At 35.5% G+C, this 20,287-nt stretch overlaps 3 protein-coding genes across 7 annotated transcripts; 2 read left to right on the forward strand and 1 right to left on the reverse strand.

Moving 5' to 3' along the window:
* The first annotated feature begins 259 nt into the window (after nucleotides 1–259).
* BASS2 (Sodium Bile acid symporter family) lies at nucleotides 260–5,765 on the forward strand. Of its 5 annotated transcripts, none has more exons than XM_089782736.1 (14): nucleotides 260–774; nucleotides 897–1,011; nucleotides 1,619–1,736; nucleotides 1,814–1,855; nucleotides 1,941–2,054; nucleotides 2,161–2,223; nucleotides 2,602–2,729; nucleotides 3,519–3,600; nucleotides 4,004–4,055; nucleotides 4,166–4,263; nucleotides 4,390–4,548; nucleotides 5,091–5,121; nucleotides 5,206–5,295; nucleotides 5,374–5,765. In XM_089782736.1, the coding sequence occupies exons 1-13, from the start codon at nucleotides 660–662 to the stop codon at nucleotides 5,277–5,279; spliced, it is 1,191 nt and encodes a 396-aa protein (XP_089638862.1). In that variant the 5' UTR covers nucleotides 260–659; the 3' UTR covers nucleotides 5,280–5,295; nucleotides 5,374–5,765. The 5 variants fall into 5 exon arrangements, 4 of the variants coding, with proteins under 4 accessions (XP_089638862.1, XP_089638863.1, XP_021276545.1 ...); XM_021420871.2 differs by lacking the exon at nucleotides 5,091–5,121 and having other exon boundaries at nucleotides 269–580; nucleotides 677–774; XR_002444713.2 differs by lacking the exon at nucleotides 5,091–5,121 and having other exon boundaries at nucleotides 262–774; nucleotides 5,170–5,295; nucleotides 5,374–5,432.
* Nucleotides 5,766–9,791: 4,026 nt separating this feature from the next.
* LOC110410786 (transcriptional corepressor LEUNIG-like) lies at nucleotides 9,792–16,266 on the forward strand. The gene is made up of 15 exons (XM_021420646.2): nucleotides 9,792–9,863; nucleotides 9,955–10,040; nucleotides 10,150–10,237; nucleotides 10,346–10,421; nucleotides 10,740–10,789; nucleotides 11,509–11,808; nucleotides 11,925–12,104; nucleotides 12,444–12,656; nucleotides 13,157–13,274; nucleotides 13,394–13,503; nucleotides 13,676–13,825; nucleotides 14,296–14,451; nucleotides 14,565–14,681; nucleotides 15,403–15,609; nucleotides 15,828–16,266. Exons 1-15 carry the CDS (start codon nucleotides 9,798–9,800, stop codon nucleotides 15,969–15,971), a joined length of 2,061 nt encoding a protein of 686 aa, XP_021276321.2. The 5' UTR covers nucleotides 9,792–9,797; the 3' UTR covers nucleotides 15,972–16,266.
* A 618-nt stretch (nucleotides 16,267–16,884) lies between these two features.
* GA3OX3 (gibberellin 3-oxidase 3) lies at nucleotides 16,885–19,679 on the reverse strand. The gene is made up of 2 exons (XM_021421717.2): nucleotides 19,207–19,679; nucleotides 16,885–17,464 (listed from the first exon to the last, which is right to left on the reverse strand). The coding sequence occupies exons 1-2, from the start codon at nucleotides 19,677–19,679 to the stop codon at nucleotides 16,885–16,887; spliced, it is 1,053 nt and encodes a 350-aa protein (XP_021277392.2).
* Nucleotides 19,680–20,287: the final 608 nt, after the last annotated feature.

Consider the following 20,287-nt stretch of genomic DNA (forward strand, 5'->3'; position numbering starts at 1 on the left):
TCTCTAATCCTTGTATCTCGGGTTGCAGCTTGAACCTAGCTAGTCTCCATATTTCTTGGTCGTAATGAATGGGCTTCTCATCCCAAACGATTTGATGATTTGATAATAAAGGCCCGTAAAGGAACTTAGCTCGGCCCATGAAAGAATCATGGATATTTTATGTTTATATTTCTCACTACTGGCCCGAATTGGAATGGAAGGCATTCCCCTTTCTCAGCACTGTAACTAAGGAAAAAACAAAAGGGCCACTGGGGAGGAAAACATTGAATAGCACATCATACTTCCATTTTGATGGTTACCGCTCAAGAGAAATGGGAACTTACGAGTTCACGCAAACGACAAGGGGCAGTTGACTTATCAACAGACAAGTCAGGAGTCAGCAGCAACAAGTTGATGTCTTAACCAGCATTGGATGAACCTATAATCCCATATCTTGAATACGTGTGGTTCCTCGATTTACACGACATCTTCGTTATCACATCGATATCCATTAGTTCCCTGCTATTTTGGAGTAACCATCCAGTGGATAAAGTAGGCATTACTCAAAAACCCTTCGCACTCAACGGATAGAATCAAATCTGTATTTCACCTACTCTTAACCCCTTCTAAACCCTCCCGTGTTTTGATTATATATATATATTTTTTTTTTGAGTTTCATAATGGCGTCTTTGTCTAGATTTGTTATCAAAGATTGCAATTTGGATACATATAAGGCTGTACATAGAAGACCATGGTCTTTGATTCCTGCCAGAAGGCTACAGGCAGCTCATCTGGGTATGTTTTATTTGTGTTTGTCTTTGATGATTGCTTTCTGGGTTGTCTTTAGTTGCTTGTTTATCACGTAGGTGTATGTGTGATTTCTTTGCTTTGTGCTTTATTTGAACATGAATCTTCAGATGTTAGGGCTGGAATTTCTGTGCCTGAGAATGGAAAAGGTTGGGCCATCGAAAGAAAGCCAAGTAGTCCCCCTGTTTCTCTTGCTGCCCCTTCCTCGATCATTCCAGCTTCAAGGTAGTGTCTGAGACCAAAGTGTTTGATTTAATTGAATTTCTTTCATACAAAACTTGAGTGTGCATGATTCAGTGTTAAATTCATTATTTGACCATGCCAAAGAAGCGGAGCCAATGATTTGATAATCAGAGGGGTGACTGTTTAAAAATAATTTAGAGCACAGTGCCACTTCATACTTTTTGGCAATGGAGGAAAGTAAGGCTAGTAAAATAGTTGCCTTCAAGAACCTTACGTGGTGGCTAGCTTGTTTTTCTTGCATAATAAGTTTTTGTTAACTCATGGTCCCTAGTCTCTTTGAATATCTCATATAAACTTGGTTAATCCAGTTCTCTCTCTCACCATTAACTTGCTTTTTTCTACTACCTGTGTACCTGAATTCAAAATTCCCTGTTTCCTTTTGTCTTACTGCCCCATCACCACTGACTAGTACTGGCTTTGTACCTTTTGGTCTAGTTTTTTTCGGCTCCAATATTCATGGATTTGGTTGCTAGTGCGAGGCATTGTTAGATTTGTTTTCTAATGTATTAAACCCACTGTTTGTTGGTATCTGAGTTCTCATTTGGTGCACGTTTAGAGTACTTAAGAATGATGTGATCTTTATATCCAGGAATTTGCAAGTTATGTGCAAGGCTGCAACGAATGTATCTGGAGATATTCCTACACCAAATGGGATGAACCAATATGAGAGAATAATTGAAATTTTGACTACTCTTTTCCCTGTGTGGGTGTGTGCTTGATTTTCTTGGTGTACTTAATAAAACTCTAGCTGATTTTCTATTTTTAACTTTAATTAAATGAACAGGTTATTTTGGGAACTATTATTGGCATCTGCAAGCCAGCTGCGGTAATTTTCAGTCCATCTTTGCTGCTTTTAATGAATGATGATTCAAATGTTGCTTATCTACCTAACCATTTATTCCCTCATAAAGGTAACATGGTTAGAGACAGATCTTTTCACTGTTGGCCTAGGTTTCCTCATGCTTTCAATGGGATTGACGTTGACCTTTGAGGATTTCAGACGCTGTCTACGGAACCCATGGACTGTAAGAGGCAAAATATTTTCTTATGAGTTAGTAGACAGCTGATAAAACAAAAATGATCCTATTTTAGTGTTTATATGGTTAACAGTATTAATTTTCAATTTTGCAGGTAGGTGTAGGATTTCTCGCTCAATATTTAATCAAGCCTATGCTAGGATTTGCTATTGCAATGGTAATTCAAATTTGATTTTGCATCAATGCCTCATTTCTTGCTGGTTGAGTTCTAATTGTTGTGGATATAAACTTCATTGTCATAACAAGAAGACATGACACTCTAATTACGAACTATGACGTGTCATATATTATTTGATTTGAGTTATAGAATACTGGTGAATACTTTTTTGCTATTAATGGATTGAGAAATCTCCCAATAAAGAGGTTGATTGAAGACTGCAGAAAATAAGACAGTTGTTGTCCAAATGTGGTTTTTGAAATGAAAGTCAACATAATTTAAATTGCATCATGTAGAATGTTATTCATCAGCATTGTAGTGCTTTCTAGGAGGCTTGTCTTATAAGTGAACGCTGAACAATGTCTATGTGATTTTCAGTCTCTGAAACTTTCTGCTCCACTTGCGACTGGTCTTATTTTGGTCTCATGCTGCCCTGGTGGTCAGGCATCAAATGTTGCAACCTATATATCTAAGGGGAATGTAGCACTTTCTGTTCTCATGACAACGTAAGATCAAACTGCATCCATGCATCTTAATGCTTTTATTGGATAGAGTAGTATCTTTTACTAATGGTGATGAACCCTCTGTTACTTTTCATTTGATATCCCCTAATTTAATTTTGGCATGAAAAATTCTTTGTTTTGGAGCTCTCTTTCGAAGTCCTAAGGGAAAGATGTAGAGACTATCTTTTGACTATGAAAGGTCTTTGGCTGATCTTATACAACAAAAGATCTATTTGTCTGTGGGACTGTTCAGTCACTCGTGCTTCCAAGGTAGAGGAAGCTAGATTGGTGCAGAACTAGCTAGAGTGTGTTTGACAAGTCCGCTTAGACAGTTCACACTTCACAAATTATTGAGTCTGGACAACTTGCAAAAGGGAAAGGAAAAAACAAATAGCCGTTACCGTATAATGATAATTCAGGAGGAATAGTCAGAAATTTTACCAGAGAAAGGGAATTATATCCATCATGCTTATGAGAAGAAGTATAAAATTATTAACAATGATGAAAATTTTCTCTAATGTTATTGGGTTTTTGTATGCTTCTATTTCAAACAATATAGAATTGAATGACAAATACCTTGAGTATATATGATGATGACCTAGATTTTATTTGGTCCTGCATGACTGAAGTGATAGCTAATGACTAATGAGGCAACTTACTTCAAATATGAATTACTTTTGTACTTAAGGAAGCATAATAACTTATGACATAAAGATTTAAGGTATTTTCAACATTTTGAAATTTAAGAATAAACAACCTTCAAGTTCCCCAATTTCCTCTGGAATTTTGCAGGTGTTCAACTATTGGAGCAATAGTTATGACACCACTCCTCACAAAGCTTCTCGCAGGTCAGCTTGTTCCTGTAGATGCTGCGGTATGGTTATTCTTATTGGATGATTACCTTTATAGATAACTGGCAAATACATGAATTATGAGACAACTGATATTGTAGAAGTCAAAGTAGTTAAATCTCTCTGGCTATACTTATTCTGGTGACTGACATACATGGGAACGGAACCTGCATCTTTGGTTTATGTTCCAAATTTTTTGGACTGATTCATCCACCAAAACATAAAGTGAAACACACAGGTAGATCCATTAGAAATTTAAAAGATATATACACCTTATTACCTAATAGTGATGATAGAAATGATAGAACCAAAATGAGAGGGAGGGTACAAGATCTCAACATGTCATCTACCTAATTATAAAATACATAGCCTTCATTTATGGTGATTCCTCTAATGGAAGAATGTTTTTTCCAAAAATCTTTGCAGGGTCTTGCTATCAGCACTTTTCAGGTTGTGTTAGTACCAACAGTTGTAGGAGGTATGGAAGATTATTGTTTCTATCTATTATTGTTGGTTGCACTTCAATAATCGTGAAGTGCAGTGATTTTTGACATACAATCATACGATTCTAATATCTTCTTTGTGTAGTCTTGGCCAATGAGTTCTTTCCCAAATTCACTTCAAAAATAATCTCAGTGACTCCTTTAATTGGAGTTATTCTCACCACCCTACTTTGTGCAAGCCCTGTAAGTTCTCAGGATACTTCATGAAGTATATTTATGATATCTTAACTTTAATATTCACATTTTGCACTTCTGTTGAAAGTTTCTTTCCAAGTAAAGAACTAAAGTTGATGTGTCTTTAATGCTAAGATTGGCCAAGTGTCAGAAGTCTTGAAAGCGCAAGGAGCTCAACTAATATTGCCTGTAGCTCTCCTGCATGCTGCTGCATTTGCCCTTGGTTACTGGGTTTCAAAAATATCATTTGGTGAATCCACTTCTCGTACCATATCCATAGAATGCGGAATGCAGGTAGGCTTTCTTCATTACTATTACGACATCAGATTTCTTAAACTTTTAGGCAACTAAAACAAGTCTGACTGATGTTGGACATTTTCAAGAATTATTATTTTGTTATATATGTGATGCCTGTTGGGAATGGTAAATGCTCTGTATCTTCGTTATAGAGAAACTTTTATAATCTGTTTCACAACTTTAGATGCGCTGTCTGTCACTAGTTTTACTGTCCTTGTAAATAAGCAAGACATAAATTGCATGACCAAATCACAAAGCAGCTTTCAGAATGGAACGTTCTTCTGTTTAAAATCTGTAATGCATCATAGTCTTTCTCAGATGAGTCTGGTGTTGGTTTGTCTGGATCATTTCTAAAGCATCTGCTATCTTGTCATTTGCACCTGATATACTTGGTCTTTTCTTTCCTGTATTCACAGTCATCTAAATGAGAAGAAAAAGTTTTACTGCCCTGAAAGTAACAGTGCAATTACCAGATTCTTAAGTCTGCAGCAGTTTTCTGTCTATTTTGCTTTCACTATTTCTGGAGCTTTTGTAATTAGATGTTCTTGTTGCACGTCACCTGGTGGCTCGGTACTGTCTTCTTGCTCCAAAACCTGATGTTATTCACCTGAGTACTAGTGTGCTCAGTGATGCTGTATTCTGTTTTATGCACAGAGCTCTGCACTTGGTTTCTTGCTGGCCCAGAAACATTTTACCAATCCACTGGTAGCCGTTCCTTCTGCAGTTAGTGTTGTTTGTATGGCGGTATGACACTTTTCGTACTCTGACTCGTATATTCTTCCTACGAGCTTGCATTAACGCTTCTTGCACCTTTCATTGCAGCTTGGTGGGAGTGGTCTTGCTGTTTATTGGAGGAACAGACCAATTCCTGTGGGTGACAAGGATGATTTCAAGGAATGACAAGTTTTCACCTGTGTTCTTTTCTCAATGTATGTTCGATCTTAAAGAGTTTCCTTCTTTTGTTTCCAGTTGTTGGATCAAGTAAAATGTTTCCTGTCATATAAGAATTAGCCCCAAAAATGCGGGACTGAAATTTTTGTAGAAATAAAGAAAATTAGAAATCTTAAGACCTTTCTTTTTTTCCTTTGCTCAGCAAATCTTAGACTTATATTAAGTGTGACTATAATTTGTTAGTTGGGGTATTGAGCTTAGTCAACCAGATAAAATGCTGGACTTTATTTCAAACTTAACTTGAACTCATTCATTTTTTTTCATTTTTTGTGACTCAAAGTTCTGATTCAAAAAATTAATAATTAAATTTAAATAAATTCCACTCAATTATTGTTAACGATTCTAGCTCGAGTTTGAGTAACTTATTATAACTTAATTAATTTAAAAATCGTTAGTGCACGTAGTCTTTTTTTTCATGTGGCTAATATTAATTTCAATTTTATTTCAAAAGAAACTAAAACTATTAAGAGTAATTTATGGAGTTAAAGTTAAATCCTTTTCATTTGCAATTAATAATCTTTTTCTTTTTAGTTCTCAAACATAACAAATTATTAAATTAGGGTTTTTAAAAAATCAGAGTTTATTGAAAAACATATTCAGTATGACAGTCAAAGAAAATAATTTTTCTCGTAGTTTTTAACTTCATACTTTTGTTTCACCTGATGTAACTATAATTTAATTATTTAATTGTAATCGATTTATTTATGAATAATTATATTTATTTAATAATTAAATACTACGTCAGTGAATAAAAATATTTGGATAAAAATGTCTAGACAAGTAGCCCAACTCCGAAAAGCAAAAAAACGAGTATCACGAATCAACTTATACCAAAGTAAAAGTAAAGGGACAAAAAACGCGATGGATTTTGATGTCGGCAATGGAGATAGAACCTTAAACGTTCAAATAATTAATTCGGCTATTAGTCAAGTACCAGTACTAATTTCCCATAAATAAGTACATATTCAAAAAGAGAAAAGAACTTTATGATGGTATTCATTTAAAGCAATTTAGTGCTTTTGTTTGCACACATTGTTGGTTCTAACGTGTTGAAAAGCATTCCTCACTTATAAATAATAATAATAATTATTATAATTATTATTATAATTATTATTATCTATCAATACATCTTCCTGCTCATAGTACAGAAATTAAGGAACAGTAATATGTAAGTATAAGAGTATAAGATTTTGATGTCGGCATGGATCAATAAAAATTCAAATACTTCAAAAAAAAGTGTTTTTTTTTTCTAATTTTATATACAGTATTTATTTTGACTATATATAAAATTTAAGAATAATTAAATGTAAGTAAATAAATCTTAATATTAGATTCATTAGTTGATGTTTAATTATATATTTAAAGAATCAGAATTTACTTTTTTTTTTGAAAAATAAAAAAAATATTTATAACATAATAAAATGTTACAAATTTTCAAAAAGTAAAAATTGACCATTATATAATTATGCAAAAAGTTGTAGTAATAGTGCTTTATTCACTGTTAGTTTTGTGATTATAATGCTTTCTCTTTGGAAAAAAAATTATTATACTATTGCTAAATAAGTTAAACAAAAGAAATTTAACTTTAACTTTAACTTCATTGGTATATTTTTATTTATAGGTTTTTATTTAAATATTTAATCTATCTCAAATTTTATAATAATAAAAGAATAAAATAAAAAAACCCAAATCCTGTCAAATTACTTGGTATATATGTACTGTCTTATTATTATTATTATTATTTAAAAAACCCGAAAGTTGGAATCATATAAATTAATAAATAACAAAGCAACCTGCACCAACTAATCTTCTGACAAAAGAAGTACATACATTAAGGAAGAATATTAAGAATAATAGTATGAGGAATAATAATAACATTGTAATTTTTAAAAGAATAAAATGTATGGTACCATGAAAAGAATATGATTCTTGCTCGAATTAAAGGAAAAAAAAAAGAGCAGTAATAGTATTAATATTTTATTTAATAGAAGTGGGAGTAAATGAGGTGTATCTGTCATCAGCTTTCTCATAAAAGCTGCCTATAAAGAGAGCTCCAAAGGCGAAGCCGAAATTTTGTGCAAGAAAAAAAAAATCTGCTTGCTTTGAGTTGTTGTCAAACACTCACTCAGCCCACCTGACCTTGCCTTAATTCCCAAACAGAAACCCAAAAAAAAAAAAAAAAAGACCTAATAATGTGCTAGAGAACTAGAGAAAGCTTGTAAGAATATAATATATACTCTTCTTTTTTTTTTTTGGTTCAATATTCCAATTTGATTGAAAAAAGAAAGCTTTGTCCGGCAAATATACCGTTTCTCAAGAATCTAATCGACCATCTTCCGTCCTTCACATTGTTCAGCCTTTGCACGGATTTTTAGGGTTTTTTTTTTAATTTTTACTGTAAAAGTCTTCAACCATGTCGCAGACTAACTGGGAAGCTGATAAAATGTAAGGTTTTTATTATCTTTTCGTGTGTTTGTTTACTACGTTTTTGTATTTCATTGTTCTCTTTTCCTTTTACTTATGTTTCTTGTCTAGGGTTTTTGAGTTCGTTTTTTGATGGAAGGGTTTTTGAGTTTTAACTTCACTATTTAACGGACTGTTACTGAAAGTTTCCAAGTTTTTAATTTTTTTTGTTGTTCTTAAATTACTATAACTGATTTAGGGTTTTTTTTTTGGAGGGCAATAAAATGGGTTTTTCCTTCTCTTTAATGCCCATGATCCATTGCTACGTTTTGCCCAATTTTATGCGAAAAGATGCTTAAAATTTAGAATCTTTTGAATGACATAGTGCAAAATTTAAAATATAGCAATGTAACAGAGCACTCTGTTTTTTTTTAATAAATATTTTTGGAATTCAAATGAAGGGTTCTGAACAAATTTAGTTTGCGTTCTTTTTTTCCTTTTTCTTTTTTTTTTTGCTAATGGAGGGTTTTCTATGAATTCTGCGTTTAAAATTACTGTCTTTTTACTGTTATTATAATCTGATTATTGAATTTTTAATGGTTGCCCTTGCGTGTTTATATTCTTTGTGGCAATAGGTTGGATGTGTATATATATGATTATATGATAAAAAGAAAGATGCATGCTACTGCAAAGGCACTTCAAGCTGAAGGGAAAGTATCAACTGATCCAGTAGGTAGGACATGAGACAAGAAAAAGAAAAAGGAACTTGCAAAGAAAGATGGCATTGATGTAGATAGTAAGATTTTAATTATCCTTTTTACAACTTAATTGATTTCGAATCTTTTTTGGTTTTGTGTTCCAGCTATTGATGTACCCGGTGGTTTTTTGTTTGAGTGGTGGTCTGTATTTTGGGATATATTCATTGCAAGGACAAATGAGAAGCATTCGGAAGCTGCTGCATCTTATATTGAGGTGTGTTTGTGAGCTTTTTTTGTGATGGTTGGTGTCAGTAAGGGACTTTTACTAGCATGCTTGCTGTTATTGTTGGTTTCGAAGCTCTATATGTTGACCTGCTTGTCATGGTTAAGCTCTCTCTAGACTCTAGCCTACAGTTTGTTACAATTGTTACTGGAAAGAGGAACTCACTTGCATGCTTAAAAGACTTGCGCTGGATATATGCTTTTAGTTGATGCTTCTATATGTTCTTCTCTGTATTTGCTTCCATCATTTCATGTGTCTAACTTTTTGTTTGGATGGAAGTTCAAAAAAGTGAAGAATCGAATACAAGAAATATTTACCGAACAAAAGGTAGAGTTTGTTAGACTTAAATGGTGGATGTTTTGATGAGTAATATTTTCTCTGTGGCTTTTACTCTGTCCCAAGAATTATTGGTGTCCTTGTGCACTGAATCTACTAGAGGTTGAGACTGTAATGAATTTGATTTCTGACTTCTGTATCTAGCAAATTCTTGCGCATTGTGGAATAGATCATATTATATTAGAAATATGTTTGAGAAATCTCCATTCGACGTTATTCATTTAAGAATTGTTGTTTTGGGGAGTTAGTTGAGCAAGTGTGCTGTTTAATTAAAATGTTTAACAATGGCAGAGTCAAATGGTCAAGGCTCGTGAGCTGCAGCAACAGCAACATCACCAGAAGCCTCAGCAGATGCAGATGCAGCAGCTCTTATTGCAGAGGCATGCTCAGCAGCAGCAGCAACAACAACAACAACAGCAACAGCAGCAGCAGCAACAGCAACAGCAACAGCAGCAGCAGCAGCAGCAGCAGCGAAGAGAAGGGACTCAGTTACTAAATGGTGCTGCCAATGGCTCGTTGGTGGGGAACCTCTCATCAAAGAGAACCCTGTAAGTGCAATTGCTGCCACAAGAAAGATGTATGATGAGACTTTTAGGTTTCCACGCCAGAGGAGGGATTCCTTGGATGATGCAGCTGTGAAGGTACCTAGTTCTTATGAGCTTGATAGGAATCGGTCACACTCTTTTTTTTTTTCCCCTTTCTTGCTTTTTTTGACATCAGATAAGTTTGCAGCAATTAGGTGATAACGTGAGCCAGCTTCTAGATCCTAATCAAGCATCAATATTGAAGGCAGCTTCAGTGGGTGGCCAGCCTCCAGGGTACATGTCATAGGATCTTTTTGTTTTAAAAAGATTATGTATTGTTTCTTTTATTTGCTTTTCCATGTTTGTGATGTGTAAAAACTTTTAGCGGTTAAACTCCTAACAGGCAAACACTGCATGGCACACCTGGAAATATATCAGGTAATCTTCAGCAAATGCAAAATCGAGGTCAGCAGATTCCAGTTGCCACCCAGGTGCTTCATTGTTATTTTATCCTTTTTTGGTATATATTTTACCTTCAATTGCAGTTTTTTTTTTGTTTAAAATAATTTGGTTGTGGTATGCATTGTATGCTGACACAGGACTCAAAGAGTGAGATCAATTCAATGTTGAGTCCAAGAGCTGCTGGTCCAGATGGATCATTAATTGGAGCTCATGGTAATCATTTTTTTTGCCTCGATAGAGTTTTTTCTCTATTAACATTTCCTTGCTAGTGTTTAAATGGGATACACTGAACTTAAAAATAGTAAAATCTCTAACTTCTGTTGCACTTTTGGTTGACTGGCTTTTCCTCATATATATTCTTAATAAACTGAACCAATCACTTAATTGAAATCACCGATGTCAACACAGTATGGCATTGGTAAGAGTGTATTGTGTATAGCTATTGGAAGGTTGAAAGTAACATCAAACCTTCTAAGTCATGATTTTAACATATAAATTTATGATTTTATTACCTTAATTTTTTTTCCTTAGGACCAAATCAAGCTGGTGGCAATTTGACATTGAAAGGATGGCCTTTAACGGTAAGTCTTTTGACTTATAGTTGATATGATATTGGTATTTCCTCAATATTGACAGTTTCACTTGCTTGATGCAAATGAACAGTAATAACTTCAATCTTTGATGGTTGTTACAGAATTTGGCAGCCAGTATTCTGGCTGGTTATGAAGATAATGAATGTGTTTGCTGAATGTAAAATATTGATGAAGTATTGTTATGTTAGGGCACTAAGTTGAATAATTGATTTCTTAATACGACAAATGTATTTTGTCCTGAATATAGAGCAGAGGATTTCCTGTAGCTAATTTCCAGTACATTGGAATTTTATACTTCAACAAACGTTGTCTATTTTGCTTTCAAAGAAATTGGCTGCCTTCTCGGCTGAAAGTATGGATATACAGGCAAACCCACCATATTGTGTCTCATGGATAACTTCTGCAAGAACGTTGTGAAAAGATAAGAGGAACAATGTTATTTTATCTGTAGAATTGTTGAGTACACTGTGAAATAATTTCTCTTCTTTCTTCAACTATCTCATAGAAGGTAAAGCGTGGCAGAACAACCTAGATATTTTCATCTTTTGTCAATGGTTGAAATCTGACAATAATTGTTGACACAATGCTGCATAAAATGTGGATAAGAATTTGATTTGTGATTTTGTTCTTCAAATTTGATGTATAGTAATAAGGCTTGTGGATTCATCTGCCAGTATACTTGTCTAATACTATCTGACCAATTGTAGGGACTGGACCAACTTCGATCTGGGCTTCTCCAGCAGCAGAAATCTATGATTCAGTCCTCTCAGCCCTTCAATCAGCTTCAGTTACAGCAACAACTTCTGCTTCAAGCACAGCAAAACTTGTCATCCCCATCAGCAAATGATTTGGAATGCCGGAAATTGCGAATGCTTCTCAACAATCAGATTATGGGTCTTGGGAAGGATGGCCCACTAAATTCTCTTGGTGATGTGGTTCCCAGAGTTGGATCACCTATGCAAGTTGGTTGTCCTGCGCCTCGTGGAGACTCTGATCTGTCAAATAAGGTATATTTATCTGTATTGCGCATCAATTGACTAATATTATCATTCGTTGATGATCTCATTAGATTTGAGGCTGTTGCAGCTTTCTTACTTTATACATGCTGTTCAATGTCTATCAGTTACAGCAGCAACAACTGCACCACAATAATCAACCGTCACAACAATTTGCACAGCATCCACTTTCAAGTCAGCAGTCTCAGAATTCAAATTACCAGCACCAGCAGCAAGATAAGATGACCGGTACCTGTAGTATGATGCCTGATAGTAGCATATCAAACACCTTTCAGGGAAATGATCAGGTTTAACATTTACTGAGACTTGGATGTAAATCATGCCATCTATATCTTCTTTTTCTATTTTTTTTCAATGTTTTCCTTTGTTTTTCTGTTGAACAAGTGTTTCAAGATTCTTCATTCTCCAAAAGTACCAAAATGTTTTGAAAGATTTACGTGATATTAATGCATTCGACCTCTGGATTCTTTCTGATATGTCTCATGGTCTGGATTATTGTTACCAGAGTCTTAACAGCATTTTTATCTGCACGACTCTCTGGTTTCTATTTGCATGTTAATTTGGATCAGCATTTCAATTTAACATCCTGCCAGTGTTTCTAACATAGAGTTGTATCTTTGCTTAAGGCTTCAAAAAGTCAAGTCAGCCGGAAGAGGAAGACACCAGGGTCATCTTCAGGTCCTGTCAATAGCTCCGGCACTGCAAACACCACTGGACCATCTCCAAGTTCACCTTCATCACCATCTACTCACACACCAGGAGATGCCATCTCAATGCCCACTTTACCTCATAATAGTGGTTCCTCCAAGTCTTTGCTTATGTTTGGCTCTGATGGTTTGGTATAACATCATGCCTTTGTTTAGTATTTGTTTATTTTTGCAATGATGAAATTTAGACTTTTTTGGTCCTGTAATTTAAAGTTTGTGGAGCAAATGAGTTGGCAAATTGTGTATATTATATACTTGTTCTGATTTTGTTATTCGCCCGAGAGGAAGCGGAAACTATAGTTTAGAATCTCCTGATAGGTGAAAAACTATATAACTAGGGCAATCTAGGGAAGTTATAGCGAGTTTGGATAGGCTCTTTAAGAATCAGTGCCAGATAAATCATTTGATTCGACAACAGATGCTATTAGAGTGAAGACATTTCTTCCGCTTGCCTGTTACATTTATTCTGAAATAGTTATCTCTTTAAGATTAATTTAGTACTGAGCTAGATATTGTGATTTGTTATTCCCTGGATTGGATGTGTCGATTGAAAGTAATTTACAGACTGCTTGCAAGTTGTTATCATTGATATTCCGATCAGCAATGGGATAACTTGAGATAGTAAATCACAGGCTGATATAGACCGATTTGTGGATGATGGATCTCTAGATGATAATGTAGAGTCATTCTTATCTCATGATGATCCAGAGCCTAGAGATAGAGTTGGTCGGTGTGCTGATGTCAGCAAAGGTACAATTATTGTTGATTTTTTAATTATTGGTGGCATGTGTTGCCACACAAAAACACCAGAAAATTCTTACAATGAGATAGATACATGGGGATTTACTAATATTATGATGTAATGTCAGGCTTAACATTTACAGAAGTCCGGCGTATCCCTGCTAGTACGAGTAAAGTAGAATGTTGTCACTTCTCAGCAGATGGGAAATTGCTTGCTACTGGTGGCCATGATAAAAAGGTACAGGGTGATTTGATTTCGTGCCGTTTAATATTTTTTTCCCCTTTTGTGGTGTTAAATTATGTAATCTTTTATTCATTGATAGGGGGACTTCAGTGCTATTTAAATTTAAGTTTTTAATTTTTCTGGAGAAATTACATAAACATGTTTACTTGATTATATTGTTGTGCAGGCTGTGCTGTGGTGCACAGAGTCTTTTGCAGTAAAGTCGACACTTGAAGAACATTCTCAATGGGTAACTGATGTCCGCTTCAGTCCAAACATGTCAAGACTTGCTACATCTTCAGCTGACAGAACTGTCAGGATCTGGGATGCTGATAATGTTAGTAGGCATACTATTTCTTTATCATGGCATGGGTCATCCTGATCTCTTTTGCAATAGTAGCTAAAATTTTAAACTGCTTGAGATTCTGCTGTGCATTTTTGGTTTCCTAATGTGGAAGCTGCTGCTAGCATGCAGTACTTTATGACCTACTTTTCTGAACCAGAATTTCATCTCAAAACAATATTGATTGCTAGACATTTTGGAATGAGAACATAAAAAAGAGGCCACTGTAAGAGCTGTGAAGTAGATGGCTTAATGAGAATTGTGTAGCCAATCCCTACTCATTGAATGCCTTGTTGGGTGTATCATGATGAAAATTGGTTACTAGGAAGAGTCTGTAAGTATTATTTTTGATGGACGATTTTCTTTTTGCCATGTGAATCATTCTCTTGTGGGAATTATGCCAATGAACTTCTCTCCCCTCCCCGAATTTTCCTGATTTATGTATGCATGATTCTGCTTTGCAGCCTGGATATTCACTTCGTACTTTTGTGGGACATTCTACAACTGTCACATCACTTGACTTCCACCCCACCAAAGAGGACCTTATATGCTCATGCGATAATAATAGTGAGATTCGATATTGGAGTATCAAGAATGGTAGTTGTGCTGGAGTTTTCAAGGTATGTAGTCTTACGATTTATCTCAAGAAATGTTAAGTACAATACTCTATCGTTATTTTCTTTTGCAAGTCCTACTGTTACCATTAGTTCCCTTTTGTTATTCTTTTTATCAGGGTGGTGCAACCCAGATGAGATTTCAACCTCGTGTTGGAAGGTTTCTTGCAGCTGCAGCAGATAATTCTGTATCCTTACTTGATGTGGAGAACCAAGTTTGCAGGGCCAAATTACAGGTCAGTGGATAGTTTGTGAGTTGCATTTTTTACTTCCCTTTTGGCATTTTGTAGTTACAAGTTAAACGGGATTGTGGTAATTGCTAAAGAACCGGATTCCTGCGTTATTTTCCCTCAAGAAAAAAAAAAAAAGAGAGAGAATTTTTACACTCTAGAAAGAATTTGTTGCATAGAAAGAACGAGAAAACCTAGTGTTCTTTATGTTGCATGATCATAGTTTCTTTGCATGTCTGTTGGCAGATGCAAGGCCTTGGACCAGTCTTGACATGAAAGAATTTAGTGTTCTGTGTGTTGAACAGTTGTATATGTTCTTTTCCAGGAACCTATTAGCAGGCTTTATGGGAATATAAGTCTGCATATTTTAAACCTTACCTTCTTGGTGCATTTTTCTGTACCACCATGGTGCATAAATATTTTTAACCAGAGGTTTGATTTGGTATCCTCTAGTTTTCTCCATCTATGCATCTATTCGATTTGGTTCTTTTTTAACTAACAAACCTCCCGAAGAAAAGCAGAGATTGTAATTTTTTTTGAGCCTTATGGCTTTGGATATGGAACAACAAAGATATGGTGAAAATAACAAATTAGGGGATAATGAATTATCTTGTAATTTTTCTGTCAAATATTTCTATGATGTTCTTTTGCTTCATTTTTCTTTCATATTTTACATGGAGTACCTTTTTATTTCTCGAAAATTTACATGGATTTAGCCTCAATGCAGGGTCATAAAAATGCTGTTCATTCTGTGTGTTGGGATCCTACTGGTGAGTTTCTGGCATCTGTAAGTGATGACTTGGTGAGAGTGTGGACAGTTGGTTCTGGTGGCAAAGGGGAATGTGTTCATGAATTGAACTGTACTGGCAACAAATTTAACACCTGTGTTTTTCATCCTACTTATCCTTCTCTGTTGGTCATTGGCTGTTATGAGGTGAGTGTCACTATTGCTGTTTACAGCTTTAATTAGCTCCATAGTACTTTGAGGTTTTACACCTTGGTTATTATGTTTTTGAGCTGTGGGTTTACTGCTTTGTACTGCCAATGTTCCATGCTGGATGCATAGCCTTTTGCTTAATTTCTTTCCAATTTTTCTAATTCAAGCTATTGATTATTCTTATGCTTATGACCTGGAATGATGGGGTTCACTAGACATTGGAGCTTTGGAACATGACTGAGAACAAGACACTGACACTACATGCACATGAGAAGCTAGTCTCTGCCTTGACAGTATCGAATGCCACGAGTATGGTAGCCTCGGCTAGTCATGACAAGTGTGTGAAGCTCTGGAAGTGATCGACCTTCTGGTTTTGTTGACTTTACTGTCAAATGGTATAGTTTTTTCACTATATGTAGATCCATTATGACAAGGTTTTTCTGACAGGTCTTTTGTACTGGTTCATGTCAATATTTTTGAGCAGGAAAAGGGGTTTTAGATTTTGTCCACTAAGTTTATCATCCTCCTAACCCGCTCTTGGTTAAAGTCTTTTGTCAAGGCTAACGTTGTTGGTCAATCAAAAACAAACATAGTGAAAGATGTCCAGCACCAGCAGCATCAATGCAAGTCCTATCTCCTTACGTTAGAAGATTATATATCAAGAGATTTTATTTAGCCTTTATATATAATTAAAAAAATTGTTCTATCTTTAAAAGGAAGAGTGAAAACAGATTTTATTTAGTCTTTTGTTTGTGATTATATATCCTCTACCAAATTAGCCTAAATCAAGTATGATAAAAGTTGTTAAATCATGTGTTGCATTTCAGTGATATTATTAGTTGCTTCTACTTTTGTACAGTCGAAGCAAATGAGGAGTAATCTTTGTGCTTTTCTTGCAATATTTTTATCCTACTATCCACATATGACAATGGCATGAATAGAAACAATTTAATGTTTATTTTTTTATTTATAATTAATCCGATGATCTTCTAGCACCTTCACATGTCTGTCACTTTGTCATACCTAAGAAGTTTGGTTCCCAAAAGGAAATCAAACAATATTTCAGATTTCCTTTGCTGTGGATTGAAAGAGAGAAATGGTGATCTCGAACGAAAGAAATCATTTGAACCAAATTAATGTACCTTGATCGGCAACACTAATCCAACAGTTCCATTCATCCTTATCCAATCCAACATTTCACCACATAAATATTATAGGATGACAATATATTTCCTGTGACCGTCTAACGATTACTGCTAAAATGTAAATATTTCAAAGGCGAATCGACTCAAGTGCCTTGCTAAAATGTTTTGACTTGGCCTCAAGATACTCCTTCCATGTCACCGGGCGGTACAGCGGGGGATGATCACCGTCAATCAACTTCCTCAATGGTGAGACCTTGGCATCCCTTGGTGGCCCGTAGAAGTAGGCTGTCGACACGCGGTGGTGCGTGTTGTTCACCATTGCACGATGCAACACGGACTTGAACCTGCCATTGGAGACAATGTGCATCAAATCACCAACATTGACCACCAAGGCGCCCTCGACTGGCTCCACAGGCACCCACTCTGCAGCATCATCTCTTTGGACTTGAAGGCCACTAATATTGCCTTGGTACAGCAAAGTAAGCATAGATGAGTCTGTATGAGGGGCTAAGCCCATGGCTCGGCCTGGGTCTGGGCACACTGGATACGAGTTCAGTTGAAGCACGCATGAGGATTGGTCACACCCCTTCATGGGCTCAAACCATTTCACACCTTCTTCATGGGTCAAACCTAATGAGCTAAGCATTATTGCCACCATTTTCTCGCTTAATCCTTTCATCTCCTCCTGAAATTGTTCCATTACCTCGCTGCATGCAATAAGAATAACGAACAAATTATGCCATATATAATCTATCTGACAACAGACCAAAAAAAAAAAGAGAATAAAGACAAATTGATCAAACTAATAAAACAAGAATCATCAAATCACAAGCAATTCATTATAAACGAAGTGTACTATCTTCGTGACTCCATTCTCCAAGAGAACCAAACACATAAAGAAAACAAAGAACTTGTTGGTTTTGTCAAATTGTCCCCAAGGCAATTTTGACTTTGATGACGAAGGATTATTTCACGAGTCATATCCAAAACTCTACAGACAATTCTCTTTGGATTAGTTTGTTCAAGTGGCTAAGTTTCCTTATATTTTGGATTGATTGTGCTGAAATTCTCTTGGTCCATGATTGTTGATTGAACTTTTGTGTATCAGGTTGTGCAGAGAACTTAAGAGAAAAGACGGCTGAGGGTGAAGCAGAGAGCCAATAATGAAGGAAATATTCAGAGAAGGTTCAGGTCCTTTAAAGATTTACACAATCTTAAGCATTAGATAGTGTCAGAACTCGGGTTCTTCGCCAACCATTGACAAGTGGGAGAATATAATAAGAGGACATGGTCAGGTCATAGCCACAGAACTAGTCATATATGTCATTGTCTATACTCAAACATAATATGAGACAATAAATATAATATTGGACAGATTAATTAATTAGCATTGCTCTTGTGTATATATAATATATACATACATATATATGTAGTAATATCTCAATATCTGTATATGCATGCACATGATTCAATTGCCTGAAATAAGTGAGTTGTAGTTTCCTTTAATGTAGAAAGATTAGATGACTGGCAAGCACAAGAAAGAATATATCAGTCCAAGTTTCGTCAATATATCAGTCCAAGGCAAAGTAAACTAGCACAGATTTTATATCTCTTAAATTAACGTTATATTATATGATTGTAATAATATATTTTTTATTTATATCTTTGTATATTTATATATAAAACATACGGTAAATATAATATGAAAAAAATCACTTAGGAAAGACTAGTATTTTATAATTTGTCTTTTAAAATTTTTTATGATATTAGAGGTTTCTCAATCATTTTGATAATATACTAAATATGTGTTTATATATATACCAATATATTTAATATACGAAGATAAAGATGAAAAATATATAAATATAATCATGAATACAGCAATAGATTAAGAGATATATATGAATAGAATCTAGGCTGGTTTGGACTGCCTTTATATCCTTGATTTTTTCCTTGTGCTTGAGATTCATCTAAGTCTCTCTGCATCCTAAGTAACTAATTGATCTTTTCGTATGTATACCAAATCTGAAGTAAAAAATGGTTCCCTAGGTGAGCTTCGGCATACACGAGCAAGTGGCTACGTGAAAGGAATAATGTGTAATGCATGAATGTTGTTACTGTCGCATGCACAGTGCTTTCCCTCTTTCTCTCTCTATACAATAAGTTATCTGCCTAGCTTATCACAGTGCTACACACAACTCACAACTCCCCACGTTGTTTACACGAAAATTCCATGTCTCCTTAGATAGTAACGAAATTCAATACAAGCCATTTTCAATTTGTTTTTAGGCGTTATTCGCATATACACTCATTAAACTTGAATCGCATCAATAAATCGACTTGGTTTTGATTTGATACTTTAATAAAAATTTTAACGAAGCGATTACTTTCATTTAAGTCTTGTCTTAAAAATATTATGGACAATAACTTTTGCTATAAATGCCCGTACCAGAATTTGGCATGATCTTCTGGCCAAAGTTGGCTAGCATGTTCCACAGGGGACCCTATAATGGAGAAACCCTCGGACCACATCAGCTTGGAGAAGAAAGGGGATATGCGGGCCAGTCCATACCCGGTGAAACCCTCCGGTGACCGGACAGCGAGGAGCTTGCGTTCTGCGGGTAGCGAGAACAGCAGCCGGGTTTGGTGCTCGATTTCATTAAGGAGACAAATGGGAATGCCATGGTTGGTGATCTGAAACGCTCCCCATTCCTCACAGGCAAGCCTCACGAGCTTGGACACATCCGGTTTGGCAAGGTCAATGACGGGCAAAGGTTCCTGGGTAAATGGGTCAATCGGCTGGTGTGGCAAGGTCCATGCATGGGAGTCTGGCAGTTTAGGGACATTGTTGAAGTCTAACGGAATGGTATGTTTGGGATGGGAAAGGGTGGTTTTGAAGGTTTCTGATGAGATTGAGTTCATGGTCGGATTCATTGCTAATCAGGAGAATTTTGTTGGTGCAGTGAGGAGCCTTGTATGTTAGTGGCCATATGCATACAGCATACACATATATATAGACCGAGCAGGGGTAGACGACAGAGACAGGGAAAGGGCCTTGTTTGACTGTTGGACTTTCTTGAATTTTGTCTGTATGGTAAGTTGATATTTGGCTTGGTCAGTGCAAACTCAACATCTGTAGGGAGCAGATGTTGGCTTGTTTTGTCTTTTCCTTTTTCAGGGCCACCAAAAACAATGGCTGCTATCTATTAACTCCCCATTTGGTAATTGCATAATTAGATTATTCAAGTAATTAATGGGCTTCTTTAAAAGTAGCAGTGCCTCGTTTGTCTTTCCCCTGTCATCTCCCTATTTCTCAAAAATTTGTTCATCCTTTTTATTTATTTGGAAGGGAGACAAATGTAAACACACAAATAAAACAGCTGGCTTCGACCGTTTTTCCCTTTTTTTTGTTCTTTCTTTCTGATTTTTATGTCTTTAAGTTTGGAAGTAGGATTAAAAGGCCAGCATTTTTGTTTGGAAAGAAACAACACACTACAAGGAAACTAGTTTTTTCTTACAGAGAAAATTTC

The sequence above is a fragment of the Theobroma umbraticum genome, unplaced genomic scaffold, assembly GCF_002168275.2.
Source record: "Theobroma umbraticum cultivar Fairchild unplaced genomic scaffold, ASM216827v3 scaffold_56.0, whole genome shotgun sequence".
In the NCBI taxonomy this organism is placed as follows: Eukaryota; Viridiplantae; Streptophyta; class Magnoliopsida; order Malvales; family Malvaceae; genus Theobroma; species Theobroma umbraticum.

Bases quoted from the DNA above. Each gene is read 5' to 3' on its own strand.
- BASS2 (XM_021420870.2), top strand. From the start codon at position 660: ATGGCGTCTTTGTCTAGATTTGTTATCAAAGATTGCAATTTGGATACA. The intron at 1,012-1,618 runs GTAGTGTCTGAG...CTTTATATCCAG, and splicing joins TCGATCATTCCAGCTTCAAG to GAATTTGCAAGTTATGTGCA. The intron at 2,730-3,518 runs GTAAGATCAAAC...GGAATTTTGCAG, and splicing joins CTTTCTGTTCTCATGACAAC to GTGTTCAACTATTGGAGCAA.
- LOC110410786 (XM_021420646.2), top strand. From the start codon at position 9,798: ATGTATGATGAGACTTTTAGGTTTCCACGCCAGAGGAGGGATTCCTTG. The intron at 12,105-12,443 runs GTTTAACATTTA...TCTTTGCTTAAG, and splicing joins CCTTTCAGGGAAATGATCAG to GCTTCAAAAAGTCAAGTCAG. The intron at 12,657-13,156 runs GTATAACATCAT...AGTAAATCACAG, and splicing joins TGTTTGGCTCTGATGGTTTG to GCTGATATAGACCGATTTGT.
- GA3OX3 (XM_021421717.2), bottom strand. From the start codon at position 19,679: ATGAACTCAATCTCATCAGAAACCTTCAAAACCACCCTTTCCCATCCC. The intron at 17,465-19,206 runs GTACGGGCATTT...TATTGCATGCAG, and splicing joins GAAGATCATGCCAAATTCTG to CGAGGTAATGGAACAATTTC.